This window comes from Anguilla anguilla, chromosome 1 (assembly GCF_013347855.1).
Source record: "Anguilla anguilla isolate fAngAng1 chromosome 1, fAngAng1.pri, whole genome shotgun sequence".
Lineage (NCBI taxonomy): Eukaryota > Metazoa > Chordata > Actinopteri > Anguilliformes > Anguillidae > Anguilla > Anguilla anguilla.
In genome coordinates, this window is record NC_049201.1 from 8154786 (window position 1) to 8181767 (window position 26982).

At 45.4% G+C, this 26982-nt stretch overlaps 4 protein-coding genes across 4 annotated transcripts in view; all 4 read right to left on the reverse strand.

The window, feature by feature from the left end:
- The window catches only part of LOC118210508 (M1-specific T cell receptor beta chain-like), a 128818-nt gene extending 117926 nt beyond the window's left edge, over positions 1-10892 (reverse strand). The window contains exons 1-3 of the mRNA XM_035387130.1: positions 10735-10892; positions 10434-10649; positions 9160-9460 (exon numbers count right to left, since the gene is read on the reverse strand). Of these exons, the coding sequence (XP_035243021.1) occupies positions 9160-9460; positions 10434-10649; positions 10735-10783 (566 nt within the window). The 5' untranslated portion in view covers positions 10784-10892. The remainder of the gene's footprint in view (positions 1-9159; positions 9461-10433; positions 10650-10734) is intronic.
- Positions 10893-11967: 1075 nt separating this feature from the next.
- Positions 11968-14093, reverse strand: LOC118237311. The gene is made up of 4 exons (XM_035435884.1): positions 13840-14093; positions 13539-13754; positions 12180-12551; positions 11968-11978 (listed from the first exon to the last, which is right to left on the reverse strand). The coding sequence occupies exons 1-4, from the start codon at positions 13886-13888 to the stop codon at positions 11968-11970; spliced, it is 648 nt and encodes a 215-aa protein (XP_035291775.1). The 5' UTR covers positions 13889-14093.
- A 578-nt stretch (positions 14094-14671) lies between these two features.
- Positions 14672-17730, reverse strand: LOC118237360. The gene is made up of 5 exons (XM_035435989.1): positions 17671-17730; positions 17122-17405; positions 15959-16076; positions 15354-15669; positions 14672-14684 (listed from the first exon to the last, which is right to left on the reverse strand). Exons 1-5 carry the CDS (start codon positions 17705-17707, stop codon positions 14672-14674), a joined length of 768 nt encoding a protein of 255 aa, XP_035291880.1. The 5' UTR covers positions 17708-17730.
- Positions 17731-18725: 995 nt separating this feature from the next.
- LOC118209542 (solute carrier family 2, facilitated glucose transporter member 1) lies at positions 18726-26421 on the reverse strand. The gene is made up of 10 exons (XM_035384919.1): positions 26407-26421; positions 26146-26244; positions 25421-25581; positions 24773-25013; positions 24190-24352; positions 22596-22780; positions 21940-22044; positions 21565-21666; positions 20812-21015; positions 18726-19785 (listed from the first exon to the last, which is right to left on the reverse strand). Exons 1-10 carry the CDS (start codon positions 26419-26421, stop codon positions 19606-19608), a joined length of 1455 nt encoding a protein of 484 aa, XP_035240810.1. The 3' UTR covers positions 18726-19605.
- Positions 26422-26982: the final 561 nt, after the last annotated feature.

Consider the following 26982-nt stretch of genomic DNA (forward strand, 5'->3'; position numbering starts at 1 on the left):
TTGAAAAAAACAATCCAGAAAACCTACTCTACAATGGGCTGAACCTCACCTGCCAGACAGATCAGAGACACAGTGAATGTGAGGACAAGTCTGATCATCTTGATGCATCAGAGCCAGAGAGAGAAGAACGCTGCATGGCTGCCCATGGATGTTCTCTGGAGAGGAAGGGGTGGGGGGGGAGGAGACAGGAGAAAAATTAATTTTTAAATGACATGTCTGTCTGTTTATGAAGCTTTACACCCCCCTGCAGGAGAGCCTCGCTGCCGTTTGTGTTTTTGGCTTCGTTTCAGGTCTGCTCCTCCCCTGTAACAGTGAGACTGGCACGGGGAGGTTTATGTTCACCCAGCCAATGAGTCTGCAGGGCCGTGTTCACTGACTGCACAGAAATATGTGCCGCTGTCTTCTGCCTCCAGCTTCTTCACCCTGAGAGAGCCTCTTTCAGCCACAGCTTTCTCTGCCACATACCTGTCTTTGCTAAAATCCCCAAATTCAGGGCTTGTATAGGGAAGTGTAAACACTATGAGCTGAATACCCTCAGGTGGGTTCTGTTTGTACCAGTACATCTGAGTGTAAGCTACTCCCAATTTGTGGCTGCAGTTCATCTGGGCCAGGTCCCCCAAATTACCCCAGAGAATTCTGGGGGCCATAATGACTTTACTCTGCACACCTGTGGAAAACAAAAATCAAATTTTAATTGTAACCTTGCCCATGAGGCTTAATAAGAGATTGGATAGAATGTGGAAGTCTACAATCAAATTCATTGTCAAGGTGTGTAGAGATGGCTACTGGGTCTCTGAAATTGTCTAGAGAGATGACGCCTTACCTCTCACTGAGAGCAAAAAGACAGTGAAAATAAGGAGACGTCTGATCATGTTGACTCAGTGCTGCTGAGGGAATATAGTAAAAATGCAGCAGTGTGGCCTTACGTGCACTCTCTGGGATGGGGAGGGCAGGAAGTGACATCATAAAATCATCATAAAAAATAGTGACAAATACTGAAAAGAAAAAATGAGAGAAATCACAAGAAACAGCGAAAACAGCATGTTAATTGCTCAAAAAGTACATTCAAAATGTACAGTTATGATGAATGGTTCTGAGAACAGTGTGGATGGGGAAGTGGTTTTTGTAGGGGTCAGAGGAGACCTGTATCACTGTGATAGCCATGCAGCGCACAGATACACGGCACTGTCTGTTAATGCCAGCCTGTCGATGTGAAGGAACGCCTGCCGTTTACCATCTCCACTCACGTTGAATCTTTTTTCACCCTCCATCTCTACGTTCTTAAAATAAACACGTCCAAGGAGCTTCATCCCATTCCCCTGCTGGGGTTGCTGGTACCACAGTATTGTGTCATAGTTCTGTATGTTGTGGCTGCAGTTGAGTTGCACAGACTCTCCAGGGTCTGTCAGCAGGGTGGAGGGAGACTGCTGCACGCTGTTACCGAATGAGAGTCCTGTGGAGGGAAAGGAAATCAAGCATCATGTGTTTCACTCGCACATCGTGAGTGAGCTGGTGGAGCTCAACTGACATTCAAATCAACATTTCTGGATAAACTGCTATGACTTGTCCTCGTCACCCACATTATTAAAATTTCATTTGTTATTTCTTGTCATTTAATTACTATTTTATAAATGATTTACCTGTGAGGCTGTACAGTATTATGATAAAGACACTGAGCAGCCTGATCATGTTGATTTCTCAGTGTTGCTGCGAGAGCAAATGATATTTAACCACTTGAATTCTATGGTCTCTCAAGAAACAAAGGAAGTGACATCACGGCTTCAGCACTGACAGGTATATGTGTAAGGTCATCCCAGCAACCAATGGCAACCCTTCTCTATGACAGAGCAGCTGTACTATGTCAGATATTTGGCACGGAATGAAAAAATATTCTAGTGGTTTTGTGCAGGTGTGTTGGTCTGCTCTTTTTTGGCAATAACAAGTCTCTGTATCTGAAGAGGCTCTGTCTGTTTTTGTAGTGAAGAAAAAGGACCAGCAAGCATTGTGCTACTCACTGCACAGAAATACATTCCACTGTCGGTGGAGTTCACTTTGGGGACCTGAAGAGATGCTGCCTCAGTTCCATCTCCACTCAAACTACAGTGATCCTTATATAAGGTTTCTACGGTCGGGTCCATATAATAAACATATCCCATCAGAGTCAGGGCACTGTCCCCTGGTGCTCGATGGTACCACAGTATGATGTATTGAGACGGGATGGCATGACTGCAGTTGAGCTGCATGGATCCTCCAGAGTCTATCATCAGTTCAGCAGGAGACTGATTAACTGTATTACTGAGCGCCAGCCCTGTGGACACAGAGAAAGAAGATACTTCAAGAGCTCAATCACCACGCACATATACAGCTTCTGCTAGAAAACTGGACCAGGATTGGTTTCATTTGCTTTTTGTGGAATCATCCCTTACCTGTCAACCAGAGCAAGCGTCCTATAAACCTGGTGAGCACTGGGACCATTTTATTGCTTCACTCCTGGAGAAAGAGCAGCATGTTTCAACCTGAACTGAGCCATCTCATAAAGGAGGAAATGACATCACAATGGAATTAGTTAACCAATTAGCAGACAGGAGTTTCTCTGCTTCCTTTACACTCTGAACCATTGCTACCACACAAATAAAATATATACAGACGGGTGACAAATTAAAGGAAAAACCTGAATAAATGAGGGGATAAACAAAATGAATGCAGGTGCTTCCATACAGGTGTACTGCAAGATACAATTAAGTAATTAACACCCTATCATGCTCTGCGGCATGCATAAAAATTTCTGAGCAGACCTAGTTGACCTCGATTTTGGATTAAGACGGTAAGAGGAAAAGATATTATGTGACTTTTAAAGAGGGTTCATCATTGGGGCACGAACTTCAGTCACAAGACTGCCCAGCCGGCTAGTGTCTCAATAGCAACAGTGACTAAAGTGACAATTGCATTTAGATCTATGGGAAAGCCATCAGTATATCGGGCTGAAAATTGTGGTCGAAAGTGCACATTTGATGATCGTGATACTTGTGCATTAGTGCAATATGTAAGGAAAAAATGAAGTGTAACATTTCCACAGGTGACAGAGAATGTCAACGCAGGACATGATCAGACTGTGTCAGCAAGAGCAATCCGTTTACAACTGCATAGAGAGGGATATATAGTAGGGTTGCAGTGCATAAATTCCTCATTACAAAGACGGAAGCACTTCTGGGAGTTAAGTTTTGCAAAAACCATAGGCACCAGTCTACAGAGATGTGGAAAAACGTGATATGGTCAGATAAGTCATCCTTCACCATATTCTTGACAAGTTGTCAAGTGCATGTGCATCCTGTATCTTTTGCATCCAGCTTCTTCACCGTGTGAAAGCCTCTTTCTGCCTTTTTATGAAGTATTTACCTGTGAGGCTGTAAAGTACAGTATGAGGCTGCAAACATGGAGCGGTCTGACCATGTTAATTCTTCAGTGGTGCTGAGAGAGAAAATAAAATTCAACCACTGAAACCCATAGTAGCCTCAAGAGAGGGAGGAAGTGACATTGCATCCTTATGACTTGTGTGAGAGGCCATACAACCTCCTGGTGAGGAACCTCTAGTCTTCATGCCAACAGTCAGTGACAAGCTTTCTCTTTGACAGGGCAGCTGCGCAACATCAGTTGTTTGGCATTGCGTGCAAGAACGTTCCCGTGGTTTTGTGCAGGTGTGTCGGTTGGCTCTTCACAGACAGTAAAGAGCCCTTTACAGAAAGGGCCCTGTGTTCAGACAGGGCTCTGTCTGTTTTTGTATTGAGGAAACGAACTTGCAAGCATTGTGCATAACTCGCGGCACACAGATACACCCCGCCGTCTGCGGGTCTCACTTCGTGGACGCGAAGAGACGCTGCCGCCGAACCGTCTCCGCTCAAATTGCAGCGATCCTTAAATGCGGTTTCTATGGTCGCTGCCTTGTAGTACGTATACGCCATGAGTGTCAAGGCGCTTTCGCCCGCTGCTCGGTGGTACCACAGTATGCTCTTGTACGATGGGATGGCATGACTGCAGTTGAGCTGCATGGATCCTCCAGAGTATATCATCAGTTCAGCAGGAGACTGATTAACTTTATTACTGAGCGCCAGCCCTGCAGACACAGAGGAAGAAGATACTTCTCAATCAAGAGCTCAATCACCACACACATACAGCTTCTTCTGTAAAACTGAACCAGGATTGGTTTATTCTGAGGAAATAATGCTTACCTGTCAACCAGAGTAAGGCTGCTGTTAGCCTGGGGAGTTCTTGGATCATCTTCTTGCTTCACTGCTTGAGAAAGAGCAGCATCAGTAAAACAGCACTGAGCCATCTCATGAAGCAGGAAGTGACATCACAATGGAATAATGTAACCAATTAATTGGAGTCTCTACCCACTCTGGACCCTGAACCATTGCAAGCACACACACACACACACACACACAAACAAAAAGTATAATGTATAATATATAAATTCAATACATAAGCAAGTTCTGTCAGGAAACTGTAGTTGCTGCTGACCAATCGGTTGGGCCCAATAAAATGAAAGTGGCCATTAACTTGCTGGGGCAGTAGTGATTGTACTTGTGAGATGGAAAAGGTTAGCAGTTTCAGGCCTGTTCATGTTATATTTGCGGAATGTAGAGAGTCCATTTAAGTCACCTTTGGATTTTTCAGTTCATACTACTGTCCTGTTGTTAGTGTTCTTCATCAGTATTTCCATCACAATGGAATAAGGCAGCCAATGACCAGGAGTGTCTCTGCCTCCTCTGGATTCTGAGCCATTGCAACCATACACATATAACATATATACAACTAAAGATGAATGTCCATGACAGGTACAATTAATTACTGTAATAAAATTGCCCATGCATTCACATGAGAAGGACATTACACTGCTTCTTCTATAAAATACAAAAACCAAACACTACAACCATCTTTTGTATCGGTTAAACTTATCAGCTTCAACTAACCACTTTTATTGGTTTTCACATTTATTTAAAATGTGATATTTCTAAAAGAAAAAAGAAAAATAAAACAAAGGGGACAGGAGAAGTTTTTTTTTCCAGTGAGCTCAGTGGGTATGTGTCTGTTTATGAAGCTTTACACCCCCCTGCCGGAGAGCCTCACTGCCGTTTGTGTTCTTGGCTTCGTTTCAGGTCTGCTCCTCCCCTGTCACAGTGAGACTGGCACGGGGAGGTTTATGTTCACCCAGCCAATGAGTCTGCAGGGCCGTGTTCACTGACTGCACAGAAATATGTGCCGCTGTCTTCTGCCTCCAGCTTCTTCACCCTGAGAGAGCCTCGTTCAGCCACAGCTTTCTCTGCCACATACCTGTCTTTGCTAAAATTCCCAAATTCAGGGTTCCCACCAGAAGTTGTAAACACTATGAGCTGAATACCCTCAGGTGGGTTCTGTTTGTACCAGTACATCTGGTAGTAACTAACTCCCAAGGTGTGGCTGCAGTTCATCTGGGCCGGGTCCCCCATACGACTCCAGATAATCTTGGGGTCCATAATGACATTAGTCTGCACACCTGTGGAAAACAAAAATCTAATTTTAACCTTGTTTTTACACCTTAGTCACAGGTTATTAAAGAATGTGGTGATCTGCAATCAAATTCAGTGTAAATATGTGTAGAGATGGCTACTGGGTCTCTGAAATTGTCTAAAGAGATGACATCTTACCTCTCGCTGAAAGAAATGAGATTGTGATAATAAGGAGAAGTCTGATCATGTTGACTCAGTGCTGGTGAGAGAACATAGTAAAAGCAGAGCAGTGTGGCCTTACGTGCACTCTCAGGGATGGGGAGGGCAGGAAGTGACATCATAAAATCTTCATAAAAATTGATGACAAAAAATGAAAAGACAAAAATGAAAAAATGAAAAGAAAAGAGCGGGGAAAGCAAGTTCATTGCTCAGAAAATTAATAAAGATAATTCACTAAAATTTTTAAATTGATTAAAAAATAAAAATAAAAAAAAACATTTCTGCTGCACCCTGCTGGTGGATTTCTGAACACGAGAGGGTTTTTGTAGAGGCGAGAGGGACAATGTGGTGCTGTGTTTCACTGGCTGCGCAGAAGTACACCGCATCGCCGTCTGCTGACGTGACGCTGGAGATCTTCATGGTTCCCGACTTTTTTCCATCTCCTTCGAGTTTGAGTCTTGTCTCCATCAGGGGCTCCACATTCTTGGTGTCGTGGTAAAGATATCCAAGGAGCTCCAGAGCCCCAGCTCCCCTGGGCTGGCGGTACCAGAGTATCATGTTGTAGCTGGAGATGTTGTGTGAGCAGTGGAGAGTAGCGGGCTCTCCGGACCGTTGGAGAAGGGATGAGGGGTACTGTTGAACACCGCCTCTGACCAACTGACCTGTGAAAGCAGATATGGACCAGCCCGTTCAAACTCTACGGTAGTGATGGAGGTGTTCAAAACATCATAGGCCAGTCTCACGGGCACAGTTTTAAACCTAGTCCTAGACGAAATTCAATTTAACGATTCTAGATTCTCTATACAAAACTCTGTTTAGTCCAGGACAAAGTTCAATCTGTATCGTTGAATCTGGCCCCATGTTCAAATACTGTGCACCTTAATTATTTTATGATATTTTCTATGATACCTGTCAGCCAAAGCAATAAGACAGTGAAGTTGATGAGAGCCCTTATCATCATGATGTGATCCAGATCTACAGGTGCATCGACTCCTGTGCTGTTCGATAGAGAAGAAACCCAGACGTTACTGACCAGATCTGAGCTTGCTCGCTGGTCTCTCTCTCCCCTTATCTCTCTCTCTCTCCCTCCCTCTCTCTCTCTCTCTCTCTGTCTCCCCTTAGCTCTCTCTCTCTCTCTCTCTCTCTCTCTCTCTCTGTCGCTCGCTCTCTGGGTTTTGGTGTGAGAAGAAAGACAGGGAATGGCATCAGAAGAACAACCGAATAACTAAACACCTTAAATTGTACAAGTAACTTCAAAAGGAGTAAACAATAGAAATGATACATAATATACTGTATATACAATACACAAGTTTATACATTCATTTCTTTTTTTACATAGAATGATATTAGTTTCTTTAGTTTTCTTTTGATATGTTTCACAGTATATACTAAGCTGAGGACACGTACAGTATACCTGATTCTTAGATCCCTACAATAAAGGAGGCAGCTGTGGTTTGCTGCAGGTGTGGAGGTGTTCTGCATGAGCTGCACAGACAGCTAAGGCCTGCTCACCGGTGGGTTTTTGTACTGGATAAAGAGGCGCTACTACACTGTGCTACTAGCTGCGCAGAAATATGTTGCACTGTCAGTGGTGGAGAGGTTCTGGATGGTTAATGTAGCATCGTTGCGCGCGTCACCTTGGAGTGAAAATTTTCCTTTATACTGATCCTCTGGGTACCCAAAGTTCAAATTCATATACCCAAGGAACGTGAAAACTCCATTTCCAGACTGCAGGTACCAGAGAAGACGATCGTATCCCGCAATTCTGTGTGAGCACTGAAGCTGAGCGGATTCTCCCACCTGTTGGGCCAGGTGAGCAGGGCTTTGGGAAACCTTGCTGCACAGGGAAGGGTCTGCGGGAGGAAAGAGAGGAGACATTAATGGGGATTTTGCAACGCATTCTGATAAAACGCATTTTCATACGGACATCTAGTTCACCTGTGAGCCAGAGTAGAGTGACAATGCAGCCGATGGGGAGTCCGATCATGATGATGGGAACCTAGCGCCGCAAGCAAGCTACCTCAGTTTATTTTCTGTTTCAAATAACACTGCCACCACAGAGCATTAAATGCCTTCCTTCACACAAACAAGCAAAATGTGTTGCTAGGCAGTTTATGGGGGGGAAAAAAAAGCTGGAGCGAGCCAATGTTTGTAAAATCTTTACTAGCCAGTGCAGAATAGGGGAGGGCAGCACAGAACCAAAACTAGTGAGTGAGACTAGGCTCTCCAGAGGTAAAAGGCAGGAAACTCTGACGACACAACATTTGTCAAAGATGACAGACATTTTATTTTTTCACAGTAGACGGTTTGTTTGTTTCATTTAGTCTCCCTCTACTGGTACATTCTGGAACCGTTTAGATTTGCTGTGTGTGTTGTGGCATTTTTACTCTTTGTCATGAAGTATATTCGCCTTTTTTTTTAAACAAGGAAAACCCCATTGAGATTGAAAGGAGACAGGAGAAGTGGGTATGTGTCTGTTTATGAAGCTTTACACCCCCCTGCAGGAGAGCCTTGCTGCCGTTTGTGTTCTTGGCTTCGTTTCAGGTCTGCCCCTCCCCTGTCACAGTGAGACTGGCACGGGGAGGTTTATGTTCACCCAGCCAATGAGTCTGCAGGGCCGTGTTCACTGACTGCACAGAAATATGTGCCGCTGTCTTCTGCCTCCAGCTTCTTCACCCTGAGAGAGCCTCGTTCAGCCACAGCTTTCTCTGCCACATACCTGTCTTCGCTAAAATCCCCAAATTCAGGGTTCCCACCAGTAGTTGTAAACACTATGAGCTGAATACCCTCAGGTGGGTTTTGTTTGTACCAGTACATCTGGTAGTAACTAGCTCCCAAGGTGTGGCTGCAGTTCATCTGGGCCAGGTCCCCTATATGACTCCAGATAATCTTGGGGTCCATAATGACATTACTCTGCACACCTGTAGAAAACAAAAATCAAATTTTAACCTTGTTTTTCCACCTTAGTAACAGGTTATTAAAGAATGTGGTGATCTGCAATCAAATTCAGTGTAAACATGTGTAGAGATGGCTACTGGATCTCTGAAATTGTCTAGAGAGATGACATCTTACCTCTCGCTGAGAGAAATGAGATTGTGATAATAAGGAGAAGTCTGATCATGGTGACTCAGTGCTGGTGAGGGAACATAGTAAAAGCAGAGCAGTGTGGCCTTACGTGCACTCTCAGGGATGGGGAGGGCAGGAAGTGACATCATAAAATCTTCATAAAAATTGATGACAAAAAATGAAAAGACAAAAATGAAAAAATGAAAAAAAAAAGAGCGGAGAAAGCAAGTTCATTGCTCAGAAAATTAATAAAGATAATTCACTAAAAATTTTTAATTGATTAAAATTTTTTTTTTTTAAAAACATTTCTGCTGCACCCTGCTGGTCGATTTCTGAACACGAGAGGGTTTTTGTAGAGGCGAGAGGGACGATGTGGTGCTGTGTCTCACTGGCTGCGCAGAAGTACACCGCATCGCCGTCCGCTGACGTGACGCTGGAGATCGTCATGGTTCCTGACTTTTTTCCATCTCCTTCGAGTTTGAGTCTTGTCTCCATCGGGGGCTCCACGTTCTTGTTGTCGTGGTGAAGATATCCGAGGAGCTCCAGAGCCCCAGCTCCCCTGGGCTGGCGGTACCAGAGTATCATGTTGTAGCTGGAGATGTTGTGTGAGCAGTGGAGAGTAGCGGGCTCTCCGGACCGTTGGAGAAGGGATGAGGGGTACTGTTGAACACCGCCTCTGACCAACTGACCTGTGAAAGCAGATATGGACCAGCCCGTTCAAACTCTACGGTAGTGATGGAGGTGTTCAAAACATCATAGGTCAGTCTCACGGGCACAGTTTTAAACCTAGTCCTAGACGAAATTCAATTTAACGATTCTAGATTCTCTATACAAAACTCTGTTTAGTCCAGGACAAAGTTCAATCTGTATCGTTGAATCTGGCCCCATGTTCAAATACTGTGCACCTTAATTATTTTATGATATTTTCTATGATACCTGTCAGCCAAAGCAATAAGACAGTGAAGTTGATGAGAGCCCTTATCATCATGATGTGATCCAGATCTACAGGTGCATCGACTCCTGTGCTGTTCGATAGAGAAGAAACCCAGACGTTACTGACCAGATCTGAGCTTGCTCGCTGGTCTCTCTCTCCCCTTATCTCTCTCTCTCTCCCTCCCTCTCTCTCTCTCTCTCTCTGTCTCCCCTTACCTCTCTCTCTCTCTCTCTCTCTCTCTCTCTCTGTCGCTCGCTCTCTGGGTTTTGGTGTGAGAAGAAAGACAGGGAATGGCATCAGAAGAACAACCGAATAACTAAACACCTTAAATTGTACAAGTAACTTCAAAAGGAGTAAACAATAGAAATGATACATAATATACTGTATATACAATACACAAGTTTATACATTCATTTCTTTTTTTACATAGAATGATATTAGTTTCTTTAGTTTTCTTTTGATATGTTTCACAGTATATACTAAGCTGAGGACACGTACAGTATACCTGATTCTTAGATCCCTACAATAAAGGAGGCAGCTGTGGTTTGCTGCAGGTGTGGAGGTGTTCTGCATGAGCTGCACAGACAGCTAAGGCCTGCTCACCGGTGGGTTTTTGTACTGGATAAAGAGGCGCTACTACACTGTGCTACTAGCTGCGCAGAAATATGTTGCACTGTCAGTGGTGGAGAGGTTCTGGATGGTTAATGTAGCATCGTTGCGCGCGTCACCTTGGAGTGAAAATTTTCCTTTATACTGATCCTCTGGGTACCCAAAGTTCAAATTCATATACCCAAGGAACGTGAAAACTCCATTTCCAGACTGCAGGTACCAGAGAAGACGATCGTATCCCGCAATTCTGTGTGAGCACTGAAGCTGAGCGGATTCTCCCACCTGTTGGGCCAGGTGAGCAGGGCTTTGGGAAACCTTGCTGCACAGGGAAGGGTCTGCGGGAGGAAAGAGAGGAGACATTAATGGGGATTTTGCAACGCATTCTGATAAAACGCATTTTCATACGGACATCTAGTTCACCTGTGAGCCAGAGTAGAGTGACAATGCAGCCGATGGGGAGTCCGATCATGATGATGGGAACCTAGCGCCGCAAGCAAGCTACCTCAGTTTATTTTCTGTTTCAAATAACACTGCCACCACAGAGCATTAAATGCCTTCCTTCACACAAACAAGCAAAATGTGTTGCTAGGCAGTTTATGGGGGGGAAAAAAAAGCTGGAGCGAGCCAATGTTTGTAAAATCTTTACTAGCCAGTGCAGAATAGGGGAGGGCAGCACAGAACCAAAACTAGTGAGTGAGACTAGGCTCTCCAGAGGTAAAAGGCAGGAAACTCTGACGACACAACATTTGTCAAAGATGACAGACATTTTATTTTTTCACAGTAGACGGTTTGTTTGTTTCATTTAGTCTCCCTCTACTGGTACATTCTGGAACCGTTTAGATTTGCTGTGTGTGTTGTGGCATTTTTACTCTTTGTCATGAAGTATATTCGCCTTTTTTTTTAAACAAGGAAAACCCCATTGAGATTGAAAGGAGACAGGAGAAGTGGGTATGTGTCTGTTTATGAAGCTTTACACCCCCCTGCAGGAGAGCCTTGCTGCCGTTTGTGTTCTTGGCTTCGTTTCAGGTCTGCCCCTCCCCTGTCACAGTGAGACTGGCACGGGGAGGTTTATGTTCACCCAGCCAATGAGTCTGCAGGGCCGTGTTCACTGACTGCACAGAAATATGTGCCGCTGTCTTCTGCCTCCAGCTTCTTCACCCTGAGAGAGCCTCGTTCAGCCACAGCTTTCTCTGCCACATACCTGTCTTCGCTAAAATCCCCAAATTCAGGGTTCCCACCAGTAGTTGTAAACACTATGAGCTGAATACCCTCAGGTGGGTTTTGTTTGTACCAGTACATCTGGTAGTAACTAGCTCCCAAGGTGTGGCTGCAGTTCATCTGGGCCAGGTCCCCTATATGACTCCAGATAATCTTGGGGTCCATAATGACATTACTCTGCACACCTGTAGAAAACAAAAATCAAATTTTAACCTTGTTTTTCCACCTTAGTAACAGGTTATTAAAGAATGTGGTGATCTGCAATCAAATTCAGTGTAAACATGTGTAGAGATGGCTACTGGATCTCTGAAATTGTCTAGAGAGATGACATCTTACCTCTCGCTGAGAGAAATGAGATTGTGATAATAAGGAGAAGTCTGATCATGGTGACTCAGTGCTGGTGAGGGAACATAGTAAAAGCAGAGCAGTGTGGCCTTACGTGCACTCTCAGGGATGGGGAGGGCAGGAAGTGACATCATAAAATCTTCATAAAAATTGATGACAAAAAATGAAAAGACAAAAATGAAAAAATGAAAAAAAAAAGAGCGGAGAAAGCAAGTTCATTGCTCAGAAAATTAATAAAGATAATTCACTAAAATTTTTTAATTGATTAAAATTTTTTTTTTTTAAAAACATTTCTGCTGCACCCTGCTGGTCGATTTCTGAACACGAGAGGGTTTTTGTAGAGGCGAGAGGGACGATGTGGTGCTGTGTCTCACTGGCTGCGCAGAAGTACACCGCATCGCCGTCCGCTGACGTGACGCTGGAGATCGTCATGGTTCCTGACTTTTTTCCATCTCCTTCGAGTTTGAGTCTTGTCTCCATCGGGGGCTCCACGTTCTTGTTGTCGTGGTGAAGATATCCGAGGAGCTCCAGAGCCCCAGCTCCCCTGGGCTGGCGGTACCAGAGTATCATGTTGTAGCTGGAGATGTTGTGTGAGCAGTGGAGAGTAGCGGGCTCTCCGGACCGTTGGAGAAGGGATGAGGGGTACTGTTGAACACCGCCTCTGACCAACTGACCTGTGAAAGCAGATATGGACCAGCCCGTTCAAACTCTACGGTAGTGATGGAGGTGTTCAAAACATCATAGGTCAGTCTCACGGGCACAGTTTTAAACCTAGTCCTAGACGAAATTCAATTTAACGATTCTAGATTCTCTATACAAAACTCTGTTTAGTCCAGGACAAAGTTCAATCTGTATCGTTGAATCTGGCCCCATGTTCAAATACTGTGCACCTTAATTATTTTATGATATTTTCTATGATACCTGTCAGCCAAAACAATAAGACAGTGAAGTTGATGAGAGCCCTTATCATCATGATGTGATCCAGATCTAAAGGTGCATCGACTCCTGTGCTGTTCGATAGAGAAGAAACCCAGACGTTACTGACCAGATCTGAGCTTGCTCGCTGGTCTCTCTCTCCCCTTATCTCTCTCTCCCTCCCTCCCTCTCTCTCTCTCCCTCCCTCTCTGTCTCTCTCTTTCTGTCTCCCCTTACCTCTCTCTCTCTCTCTCTCTCTCTCTCTGTCGCTCGCTCTCTGGGTTTTGGTGTGAGAAGAAAGACAGGGAATGGCATCAGAAGAACAATCGAATAGCTGAACACCTTACATTGTACAAGTAACTTCAAAAGGAATAAACAATAGAAATTATACATAATATACTGTATATACAATACACAAGTTTATGCATTAATTTCTTTTTTTACATAGAATGATATTAGTTTCTTTAGTTTTCTTTTGATATGTTTCACAGTATATACTAAGCTGAGGACACGTACAGTATACCTGATTCTTAGATCCCTACAATAAAGGAGGCAGCTGTGGTTTGCTGCAGGTGTGGAGGTGTTCTGCATGAGCTGCACAGACAGCTAAGGCCTGCTCACCGGTGGGTTTTTGTACTGGATAAAGAGGCGCTACTACACTGTGCTACTAGCTGCACAGAAATATGTTGCGCTGTCAGTGGTGGAGAGGTTCTGAATGGTTAATGTAGCATCGTTGCGCGCGTCACCTTGGAGTGAAAATTTTCCTTTATACTGATCCTCTGGGTACCCAAAGTTCAAATTCATATACCCAAGGAACGTGAAAACTCCATTTCCAGACTGCAGGTACCAGAGAAGTTGATCATATCCCGCAATTCTGTGTGAGCACTGAAGCTGAGCGGATTCTCCCACCTGTTGGGCCAGGTGAGCAGGGCTTTGGGAAACCTTGCTGCACAGGGAAGGGTCTGCGGGAGGAAAGAGAGGAGACATTAATGGGTATTTTGCAACGCATTCTGGTAAAATGCATTTTCATACGGACATCTAGTTCACCTGTGAGCCAGAGTAGAGTGACAATGCAGCCGATGGGGAGTCCGATCATGATGACGGGAACCTAGCGCCGCTAGCAAGCTACCTCAGTTTATTTTCTGTTTCAAATAACACTGCCGCCGCAGAGCATTAAATGCCTTCCTTCACGCAAACAAGCAAAATGTGTTGCTAGGCAGTTTATGGGGGGGAAAAAAAAGCTGGAGCGAGCCAATGTTTGTAAAATCTTAACTAGCCAGTGCAGAATAGGGGAGGGCAGCACAGAACCAAAACTAGTGAGTGAGACTAGGCTCTCCAGAGGTAAAAGGCAGGAAACTCTGACGACACAACATCTGTCAAAGATGACAGACATTTTATTTTTTCACAGTAGATGGTTTGTTTGTTTCATTTAGTCTCCCTCTACTGGTACATTCTGGAACCGTTTAGATTTGCTGTGTGTGTTGTGGCATTTTTACTCTTTGTCATGAAGTATATTCGCCTTTTTTTTTAAACAAGGAAAACCCCATTGAGATTGAAATCTCTTTTGCAAGGGGTCCTGACATAAAGCACAAAGATACACAAGACAGTAGACAGACGAGTTATAAGACATCAAATGGGGAATGAGACAGCAATGTAACAGTAATTAAGAAGCTAATGAACTCCTTTCATTTTGGATTGCATTGTACATATTTTAAAGATGCTCATATTTTAAAGACAACTACGCAAAATACAGTCAGCAAACAATTATTGGAATTAGTCATAGGTGAATACATGGGAGAAAGATGTTGTCGTGACTGACTGAGACACACGACAAATTGGATTTAAAACTTCACTTTTTTGGCTTCCTATTATCTTACATTCAAGATTTCCAACTGTCAACAAGAACCACAGGACATGAGGTGGACAGGAAGCGGACAGTCTTAGCATAAGAGAGAGAAAACATGCAATGCTACCTGGGTAGAGCTCTCTTGAAGAGAAAGAATGTGACATCACTACAAGAAAAAGTGTAAGAGAAGCAACAGTCTCTTGCAGCTGTAATTTTATATCAGCATTTGCTAGCTGTGGTTTGGCACAGGTGTGCTCTGTTGTAGAGAGAGACAGATGTAAGTGGATAAGAAGAAATTATCTTGCAGAAAGAGTCTAATTTGTTTATCTGTATATTCAACTTTTCAGAACATACAAGGGGCATACAGTATCTTCATCAAAAAAACGATCATTATAAAAACAGGTCTTGCTTGATGCACTTGGAGCTTTCTGGCTGACTGAACCTGGCCTGGTATTTCTAACTAAAATCTGAACCTAGCATCGGTTACACCACAAGCATAGCTCACAAGGCTCCTGTGGGAACTGAAATGTTTTTCTTCTTTATTTTTTCCGTTTTTTTAGTGTGTGCAGTGCCTCCTCTAGGTCAAAACCGTGTCTTCCGCGGAGTGCGTGCGTGTGCGTGTGCGTGTGCGTGTGCGTGTGCGTGCGTGTGCGTGTGTGTGTGTGTGCACACAGCGCGCGCTCTGGGGGGAGTTTTTGCACAGCCCCGGCGTGACTCTGAGTCACTGTGACTGGCGGCGGCGCAGAAATACAGCCCGCTGTCCTCCGGCGCCGGCTCCTTCACCGTGAAACTCCCCTCCTGGGCGACGGATTTGGCCACGCCGTACTTCCCCCCGCCGAACTCCCCGAATTCGGGCGCGTTGAGGGTGTCCGACAGCACCACCAGCTGGAGGCCCCGTCCGGGGAGCTGACGGTACCAGTACATCTGATAGTAGCTGACGTCCGTGTGCTCGCACCGCATCTCCGCGGGCTCGTCCAGGCCCTGCGTCAGCCACAGCAGCGAGGGAGACTGCCGGACTTCAAGGCAAAGGACTGCAGGAGCACAAAACTGGGTTATCCCTGAGGCCCTAAACCCTTATTATTAATTTTAAAATATATTATTAGTATTGTTATTATTATTATTATTATTATTATTATTATTATTATTAATAATAATAATAATAATAATAATAACAATTAATGTGATATTGTTATTATTATTATAAAATGTGACTACTGCTTTTACTGTTTTTTAATGAATAGGCCTACTGTTATTTGTATTTGTATTATTGTTGTTGTTGTTGTTTATGTCAACAAAAGCATATATGAGTGTTGTCCTTACCAGTGGCCCATAGCAGTGTGACAGCGAATCTGATGAGAGAGCTGGTCATGTCGATTCTCTTACTGCTCGAGAGAGAAGAACAGCACGGCAGGATGACCTGAAGAGAGTCTCTCTGGCACTAAAAAGGAAGTGACTTTACAGTGTCTGCAGTCACATTCTTATGTATTCTGAATTGCTTTAATCTTTCAAATTTTGTTCCTTTTTCATACACACACACACACACACACACAAACAAACAAACACACACAGACATACTTGCACATATCTGCACACACAAACACACACATGCACACACCCACACACACACACACACACACATATGAATGCACGCTTGCACACACACACACACTTACTGTAGCACATAAAAATGACTCAAAAGTTCTCCTCAAAAACCTGTTGCTTTCTTTGATCAATTCCTTGGGACTGTTTGCCTTGCTGTTTCTCATATAAGCAGAGCACTATAAGATCATCACACTGCACTGCATGAAGTGGAGAAGAGGGCTGAGACAGCAGTATTGTTGACACTTAGATGTCAGATATTCACCTGACTCTGAATCCTGATTGGACAGGCACTTCAAAGAGAAAATACCTCAGCAGTCTCAGTCCCTTAAAAAAATATGTCAAAAAATTTTAAGACTGTAAAACCACATCACATCAACGCATACACTGTTGTAACTGAACATCTGGTGCCAAAGAAATATCATTTCCCAGGATTAGTTGGCCTCTTTTTAAAAATATGACATAACAGGGAATGTTTTTCCATGCAGTAGGCTCATTCAGACCAGCTTGCCACTCAACCATTTGGTGAAGTACCGTTTAAACAGTACGAAACCCCGAAGAAACAGGTGCACCATGGGAAAAAACCAGCCACGGCTTTATCACTTCAGCGGTGAAGACAAGAGACGAGCGGTGACAAAATGAGAGAGAGAGAGAGAGAGAGAGATCAGGGGAGACAGAAAGAGAGAGAGAGGGGGGGAGAGAGATAAGAGGAGACCGAGAGAGAGAGAGGGAGGGAGAGAGAGGGGGGAGAGAGAGAGAGAGAGAGGGGGAGACAGAGAGAGAGAGAGAGAGAGAGATAAGGGGAGACAGAGAGAGAGAGAGGGGGGGTGCGGCGGGTAGACTAGTTTTTGTCTCGGCTGGGCCGTCGCGCGGCTGCACCGTGCCTCTTGCTTCGCGCAGAAGTACACGCCGCCGCTGTCGCTCAGCCGCGCCCCGCGGAGAGTCAGCGTCAGGGAGGCGCCGACGCGCGCGGCAGAAAACCTCTCCTTCAGCCGCTCCTCCATCGTCTCCATCTGGACGTAGAAATGCACGATCGGCTCCAGCCCCTCGCCGGGCCTCTGCCGAAACCAGTACATGCTGTTGAAGTCGGTGTTCCTCTGGGAACACGCCAGGGTCACGTCGCGTCCCTCTTCCGAAAAGACGTCTGCCGTCTGGTTAACTGCGTAGCCTGAATTTGAGGACAGTCGTTGCAAAGCATGAAGATAAAGCGAATGCCAATATCAGAAGAGCTCGGAATGTTTCCCTGTAAGACTTTTAAACGCAGCCGTTAGAACGGTCTATAAAGTTTACCCATGTTTATAGCTGGTGTGTTACCAGAAATACGTTTTATTTGAATGATTGATTTGAACAACACATTTGAAAATCAAGATAATTATTTAAATATCTATCATAAAAAAATCAATTCAGAGAGAACGCTGATGTACGAATATTACCGAGTGGCAGGAGGAAGAAGAGGACAACAGGAACCATGTTCCTCAGTCTCAGTGTGTGAATCCAGAACCTCAAAGATGTGAAACGCCAGAGGTACGAGGCCCTGAAAAAGTCAGGGCCCCTACACAGGAAGTGAGGTAATCCACTCAATGGTTCCCAACAGATGAGACGCTACCATTAAAATCAGATATTTCCCTTGATTTTTAAGGGGGAAAAAATCTGGAGAGGAAAGGGAACAGGCGATGCAAAAAACAAACACAAAAAAAAAAGTATTTATTTGTGTGTAATATCAGTTAACCCGAGTCCTGATCTTTTGTCAGGAAGTCAAATATATTGGGTGATAACTCAGGAGTGCCCTCTAGCACTATTTAGTGGAACTACACCACTTGCTGAAAGGTGCTCTGGGGATTGCGCCTACTCCTCCCACAATGACATTTGTTTTGGTTTCCATGGCGACTGAGGTTATAAATTCACGTTGAGAACTGCGCCGTAGGTAGAGACGATCTCCAAGGGGACCCTCGATTAAGGGCATCACGAAGCATCACGCTAGACGATGTGCAGACCTCTTCGCACAGAAGTACAGCACATTCATCCACTTTTCCACCGTGGGGCCCGACGGTTACCAGGGGCGCCCCGTGCCGTTCCGCGCTGCTCGGGACTCGTGGGAATGGTTACCGTTTCTGTCTCCATCTGCTGGGCCGCTAGAACCAGGACTAGGAAGTATCTAGGGGCTCAGGAGGTAAGACCGATTGTCTGGCAATCGGAGGGTTGCCGGTTCAAACCCCGCTCTGTGCATTTTGGTCTGTTTTTGTTTTTTATTTTTAGCGTCCACTCCACTGACCATCACTGTTGCATGCATCACAATGCACCCCCTGCACACACACACACAAACACACACACACACACATACAGTAACTGTAATCCTTAATCATTCCTGTAAAAAGGTAAATTTTCATGTACTAATTGAATTTTTTAAATAGATAGACCACAATGAGGAATATTTGTCTTTGGATCTCGGGCATTTTTATTACAATCTTCAATTTACACAGCACAAAAATAAAACACAGGAAATACAAAAATGCACAAAAAGCAGCCAGACATGTAAAATACGTATTTATCAGGCCGTTACTGTGACCAAAAGAACAAAAAAACTACTTAAGACAATTCACCTTCAACTCTGATTGCTGCAGTATGGAGCTTGTCAATCTCAGTGATAAATGTAACCCTGCCCTCTAGTGGCAGAATAAAGGAACTTTGCTTTGGACAGGTTTGCCTGTCTGAGCCATCCACCCCATCTTGCCCACTGCTGCAAAGTGAGCCCATGCCAAGTGCTGATCCTTTTTTTATGTTCTTGTGATCCACACGCCATGGATATGATAACATTATTTATTTGCTTGGCAGTTTCCCCTATTTGCAGTGTCTCACAAATGTACACAATCCAAGAGGTGTGTCAGATTTCACGAGCCAATAATATTTTGGAAAGGTGCACTCTCTCCCCTGTCTGCAGGCTCCAGTTTTTGGGTGGCTTGGTTCCAGGTGAGAATGTTTCGCTCGGTTGAGCCAGGGATCTGCTGTGTGTGGAGGGACGATACACTGTGCACTGCTTTTTTTTCTTCCTTGACCCAGAGCAAGGAGACAATTAGGTTATTTCCTGTCTAGGAATGACAAGAGCAGTTCCAATGTTTTGGAACAAAAATGCTGTGCCGTACACATCAGTGATTAACTTTCCCTTGACGGGTTCAATCTGGTAAATGCATTCAGCAGGAAATGCACACACTGTCCCTCTAAAGTTAGAAGGTCAAATACATCCAGATCGAGGGTGAATCTCGATAGACATACTGTACTGTCGAAAAGGCGTCGATCTCTGGCTGATTCAGGGTTTTTAGGAGCTCCGGACTGCGGCGAGACGAGGTGCAGATGAACCGTCAGGCGCACGGTCAAGTGAAGGTGTTGAAACCGGTCTTGTTGTGAAGGGGGATGCCCTCGGCCCCCCGGAACTCGGCTGCGATGTCATCGAAAGTGCGCCCCCTGGTCTCCGGGAGGCGCAGCAGCGTGTAGCTGAAGGCCAGGGTGGCCATCGCCGTGAAGAGGAGGTAGACGTAGGCCCCGCACACTTTCTGCACAAACAAACAAAAAAGGAAATTTACCAAAGCGCGCCGTGGGCGAATGACTCAGGAGAGCTTTGAGCAGTGGTCTCCAACCCCCGGTCCTGGAGAGCTACAGGGTCCTGCTGGTTTTTGTTGTCGCCTTAAAATCAGCACCCAATTGAGACCCAAGACACCAGGTGTGTTGAGTTAACTGTGTAATCAACTGCTCTAATTGATTCATGAAGTGCAGAGTCACTATGAAAACCAGCAGACCCTGTAGCTCTCCAGGACCGGGGTTGGAGACCACTGGCTTAGAGGGTAACCTGTGCAGAGACAGAGACACACGGATGCACTTTTATGAATGCATACAGTACATGCTGAGGTGGAAAATCCAGGTTCAGAAAGCCAAAGTCCACCCCAGTATTTTGTTCCAATCACATACTAATTTGCACAGTTCTTCAGCCAGGAGGTGGAACTACAGTAATAATACAGTAATACAGTAAAAATCAGCTGAGTTCATGGGTGGAGGAAATACACGGCAGGACTTTCACTTTCTGACCCCTGGACTTCCCACCTCTGTATACATGTCAGACTTGCTTGAGACTGGACAGAGCGACATACAAACAGACTGACAGAGAGAGAGACAGACAGACAGACAGACAGACACACACACACACACAGAAACAAACACAGACAGACAGACCGACCGACAGACACACAGACACTCTCACACACGCACACACGTACGCACACGCACACACAAATACACTCACACGCACACGCACACACGCACACTCACACGCACAGTCACACACATGCAAAAACACACACACAAACACACGCACACTCACACGCACACACACACACACAGTCACACACACGCACACACAAACACACACACGCACACTCACACGCACACACACACACACAGTCACACACAGTCACATACATGCACAAACACACACATACACACACACACTCACACACACGCACACGCACACGCACACGCACAGTCACGCACACACACACACACACACACACACACACACACAGTACCAGCAGCGGTGGGAAGAGCAGGGCCAGCAGGAACTTGCCGCCCCAGTTGAGCATGCTGGTGAACGCCATGGCGATGGGCCGGGACTGCTGGTCAAAGAGCTCGGCGCCGATGAACCAGGAGATCGGGCCGGGCCCCACCTCATAGGCCGAGATGAGGAAGAACACCACCAGGACCTGCAGACTGCGCAGGTCCGGAACGAGGTGCTGGTGCAGAAGGAGGGGGAAAAGAGGGGGAGGGGGAAATTGTGGAAAAGATTGTGCAAAATGTCTTCACATCGGGTTTTTACCACGGCGGAGTCTGTACTAAAACAAATAATATCAGAACTGAAAGGAACCGATCTAACCCTAACCCTAACCCTAACCCTAACCCTAACCCTAACCCTAACCCTAACCCTAACCCTAACCCTAACCCTAACCCTAACCCTAACCCTAACCCTAACCCTAACCCTAACCCTAACCCTAACCCTAACCCTAACCCTAAAACCCTAACCCTAACCCTAACCCTAACCCTAACCCTAACCCTAACCCTAACCCTAACCCTAACCCTAACCCTAACCCTAACCCTAACCCTAACCCTAACCCTAACCCTTTATATAAAATTTTGATGGACATCCCCAGGAACTCCAACTAATTTTTAAACCGAGTGAATATCTTGAAATGGGAGCACAGATTTTTAGGCTACATTTCACATGAGGTTCAAAACAGAGGGCATGACAGCCCCGCAGAGGAGCAGTTTTTTCACGTTTTTCTCACCAGGATCGAATCGGTGATGGTCATGAGCAGGTTACACAGCGCCAACGACAGGAAGCCGGTCAGGAGCAGCCTCCTGCGCCCCGCCCTCTCCACCAGGAAGAACTTTTTCAAAAACAAAAAAGACAGTTAAGTTACCTCATTACCTCCAACTAAAAAAATAAAATAAATATGCACTGCTATCAAAAACAACGGCCATTTTGTCGCACCAAATGGCAGTTACTGTTCTTGTTACCGGGCAGAGCACAGTATACTCACATTCATACACACACACACACACACACACACACACACACACATTGACCGCTCAGGTGTTCTGTCGAAAAACGTCAGTTGGTCCGCAGGCTCTGAAGAGCAGATGCTACCATGGAGACTCACCGCTACCACGGTGAACGTCACGTTGACGGCCCCCACCCCGAGCGTCAGGTACTTGGCCTCCCGGAACCCTGCCTTGGAGAACATCTTGGTCGAATAATTTATTATCTGGAAAGGGAAAAGAATCCCAAACATTCAGAAATTGGCTTTCGAAAAGGAGCTGGCGTGCTTCTTCCGCACTGTCCTCACCACCAGACGTGCGGCCCTGACCTACTGACCCAGTAGTCATCCTCCATAAAATTCAAGTTTCCTGAGCTTTTAGAAGTTTGTGCATAAATATTCAATAATTCTAGTATTCCTGCTGCTAGCATAAGAGAATATTACAAAAAAAATGTTTTTGTGAAAAGAGGAATTCTCTTTTGCCTAGTCATTTAATTTCATATATTTTTGTTTTGAAACATCGTAATTATTCAAAAGAGTTATCATTCAATGTCATTAATAAAGCTAAACCATTAAAAATGAATGGTTCAACCTCACTATTATAAAATCATGCCATTAAAAATGTATGGTTTGAACATCTGACACAAAATTGATCATCCTCCAAGTATCAGACAGTTTACTGTATGCCACATGAAGACCCAGGAGTGGTGGATCCTTATGCAGCATAAACTCTCATTTTTTTGAAAGCTGTACTTTGTTCTGGAAATTTGAGGACTCACAGCATTGAATCCGGACAGTTGGCTGCCCAGGTTTATAATCAGGACCAGTATTATTGGCTGCCTGTAGCTCCGCTTCATCAAGAACTGTCGAACAGTCACTCCTGATTGGGTGCGAGCTGCCTCCTCTTTCATTTCCTTCAGCTCGTTGAGAACCTTGTCTGAATTTCCTCTCAGCCTTCGGAGGGCTGAAAGAAAGAAAAAGGTCAAGGGTTCAGAGGTCAAAGCTCAAACCTTTGGTGATTTTTATACCTTTTGGTGGCCGGCTGGCTTTCACAAAGAGGACTGTTACGCACAGAGCCCTCGTTCAGGGTGCATCGCCAAGACAAAACCGTTAGGTGCTGTTTATGGTTCTTCCTGTATAACATCCGGAGGATCCGCCCCTTCCTCACAACTTACTCGACCCAACTCCTCGTCCAGGCAGTGGTCCTGTCCCGCCTGGACTACTGTAACTCCCTGCTTGCTGGCCTCCCAGCATCATCTATCAGACCCCTGCAACTCATCCAGAACGCAGCAGCGCGTCTGGTCTTCAACCTCCCCAGACATTCCCACGTTACCCCCCTGCTCACCACCCTCCACTGGCTCCCCGTGATGGCTCGCATCAAATTTAAAACATTAGTGCTTGCCTTCAAAGCAGCCAGGGGGTCAGCCCCTCCCTATCTACGTCAACTCATCAGACCCTACACCCCAGCTAGACCTCTCCGTTCTGCTGCCACATGTCGCCTGGTCCCTGCCCCGGCTCGCACCAGCACCCGGTCACGCCTCCTGTCTGTTCTAGCCCCACGGTGGTGGAATGACCTTCCTGTGCAAGTCAGAACAGCAGAGACCCTGGCCGTCTTCAAACGTAGACTGAAGACTCACCTCTTCAAGCTACATCTCACCTCATCACCCCCCACTACCCTCTAACATTTTTTTTTTCTAAAAAAAAAAAAAAAAAAAAAAATTAGGGTGTACAAGTCACACTTATACCTAAGCAAAGTTATACCTATTGTAGCTCTCTTGCAGGAATGTTGTAAAGCACTTGTCTCTGAGTTCTGTAATGCACTTGTTGTAAGTCGCTCTGGATAAGAGCGTCTGCTAAGAACCTATAATGTAATGTAATGTAATGTTAGGATTCAAACATTCCAAACCTTCAAACGTTCAAAGAGCCAGGAGCAGATTTATCACCAGTAAGAGGACAAAGACCCCCACTTTGTCCTCAGGTACTGTAACTCGCAGACAATACACTGTCAGAAATAATTTGCCAAAAATTGTACCTATCGGGGTACAATGACTTGTCAGTGGGGCAATACCCTCAAAGGTATGTTGTACCCTTTACCTTTAGAGCAGTGGTTCTCAACTAGGGCCAGAAAGGGCCGGTGTGGGTGCAGGCTTTTACACACCTGATTCTACTAATCAAGGTCCTTAGTAAAGACTCCGAAGGTTGATTAGTAGAATCAGGTGTGTAACTGCTTGGTTGGAACAAAAGCCTAGACCCACACCGGCCCTTTCTGGCCCGAGTAGAGGACCCCCGCTTTAGAGAAACAAAAAACGGACCCATACCGTACCCCTTTTTTTCTGACAGTGTAGTCTGACATCCAGAGCTGCCCACACCCACCTGCCTCCGCCTGTTCCTCTTGGCCCCGGGTGATGAGCAGGTAGCGCGGGCTCTCGGGGCAGAAGGGCAGTATCAGGTACTGGAGCAGCGCCGGGATGAGGGACAGGGAGAACATCAGGGCCCAGTACCTCTCTGTGCCCAGCACCGTGTCCAGGCCCACCACCTGCACCGTCAATTTACATACATCACAGGCATTTTAGCAGACGCTCTTATCCAGAGCGACTTACACAACTTTTTTTTTACATACCTTTTACATTGCATCCATTTATACAGCTGGATAATATACTGAAGCAATGCAGGTTAAGTACCTTGCTCAAGGGTACAACGGCAGTGTCCTACATGCGGGAATCGAACCTGTGACCTTTTGGTTACAAGACCAGCCCCTTACCCATGATACTACACTGCCGCCGTCCAGCCCAAACAAGTGAGATTAGACCCCGAAGGCCGTCGTTTTTTTTTGTGTGTGGTCATAGAGTACGCTGTGTGAAATGACTGTGCTGAGGAAGGATATATTTTTTCGGCTACACGGAGACTGAGGGAGTGAAATAGGAAACAGGAAATAGGAAGTGAGACGCAGACTCGCCATGCCCAGGAGGATGCCGGTGGCGAAGGAGACCTGGTTGAGCGTGGCGAAGGCGCCGCGCAGCTCGGTGGGGGACACCTCCTGGATGTAGAGGGGGTTGAGGCTCATGGCCAGGCCGCAGAACAGGCCGAACAGGAGCCGCCCGACGATGAGCACCTCGAACGACTCGCTGGCCTTGGAGACGAACATGAGGCTGGCGCCCACCATGGACAGGGCGTTCACTATCAGGATGGAGTTCCGCCTGTGCGAAGGGGGTGGGGGGGGGGGACAGGGAGGTAAAATAATACGATTGGCTGAGCCAGGGGTCATCAGCTCAGGTCCTAGAGAGCCGCTCGTAGGCTTTTGGGAATTTTGCAAAGTCAGTGTTCTAGAACATTGCTTTCAGTAACAGCAGTGATTGTGACATCAGCATTAGAATGTTCAGTTAAGAACATTCTAGTCACATGTTTGTGATCTTAAACCTTAAAGGGTCGAGTGATCAATTAAGTGCTGAGTAACAGCAAAGGCCAGCAGATGTGGTCGTGTCTCCAGGACCAGTGTTGAGGACGCCTGGGCAGGACATTGTGTACAATTATGTATTTATATTCCCACTTTAACACCAAGGCTGGTTTGTCCGAGGTTTACCAGGTGATTCGGTTTTCCTCTCACCTGCCGAAGGAGTCAGCTAGACCTTTGACCCCCAAGGAGCCAAGCAGAGCTCCGAAATCCTTAATACTGACGGAGAGGGACCAGAGGAAGGTGAGGCTGTGGTCCGGCAAGGACGTGTTGTGCCGGGCCCTCCAAGTCACATTGAAGAACTCTTCAATTATCTTCAAGGACAAAGAGAGAAGACCGAGACTAATTGCTGTAAAATTCCACACCACAGTGATGTGCTCCTGAAACATAGATCACCATTAAAATTCAAATCTGATTTTTGTAAGGATCTTAGACCCCACTGTAACTTTGCTATACTTACAATATAGCTAAGGTACTGTTTTTACTTCGAAGACTAGAGGTCAATTAAAATGACCTTGGAATATAGGCTATATGTGTACTCTAAAGCTCATAATATTTAATTATATAAGTCAGTTGTCATGGGACCCTACGATCAAACAGTAGATCAATTCAGGACCAACCCAAGACAGTTTAGAGCATATATGTTTTTGCGAATGTCCATTCTGGAAATGAATTAAATTTCAAATTCATTCATTCGCAACTCCACATAAAACCCTCGAGAAATTAAAATCACGGCCCATTTTTCACTTTGAAAATAGAACTTCCGCAGAACTGAACCGGAAATTTGCCCCAAAATTGCGTCGTGGTGTGAAGGAGCTACGTTTCCGTAGTCACGGCGACCCAGGTGACTGACGGCGGAGGAGCCCCGCCTCCCTCACCTTGGCCGGAGCGTTGACGTTTCCCGTGTGATACCCAATCTGGAGGGAGCCCAGCACGGCCGATATGATGGTGACGAGGAGAATGGCGGTCATCGTGCTCTGCAGACACCAAGGGATGGAAAAACCTGCTAAAGACACGCTAGCCAACGCAGTACACGCAGTCCCCTCCACGTACTGACGTTTAAAAAGAACATTCTGTTCCCTTGCAACCCGCTGTTGTACTCCCCTTAACTGACGTTCAGTCAGACATGAAGCACTAACCTCCTTGGACTCCATTAGTATGCGACAGATGGGACGTCACGTCCTAAAGCAAAAAAAAAAAAAAAAAAAACGTACTTTAAGTTTTAAGCATCTCAAACTTTCAGCAAAATTGAGTTTTTTTACATTTAACAGTCAGCGTTTTAGATTCTGTGGGGTTTATGGTCTGGATCCAGATGGCAAGGTGTTGAGTTCTGACGAGTGGGTTCTGATGTAACCACCCAGAGGGTCTTGCATGAACAATTTAATTGTGCTGCAATGCCAAAATGTGCCACCTTGTATTCAATTTAATATCGAAGTTCAATATTGCAGTAAAGAACGCCATAAACATTAATAGACAGGAACTGTAGACATTTGGCTCAGTGACAAATCTTCATGCTACATGCTATTTTCCACCCCTATGTGAACCAGTCACATCCATGTAACTCCCTTCAGATGGAACCAGTGAGCCAATAATTACAACCATCTTGTATCTGTAGCAATGTTTAAAAAAGCATATATATATATATATATATATATATATATATATGAGTTCAAATATATTGCCCATATACTGTATGTTAACTGAAATTTTACATT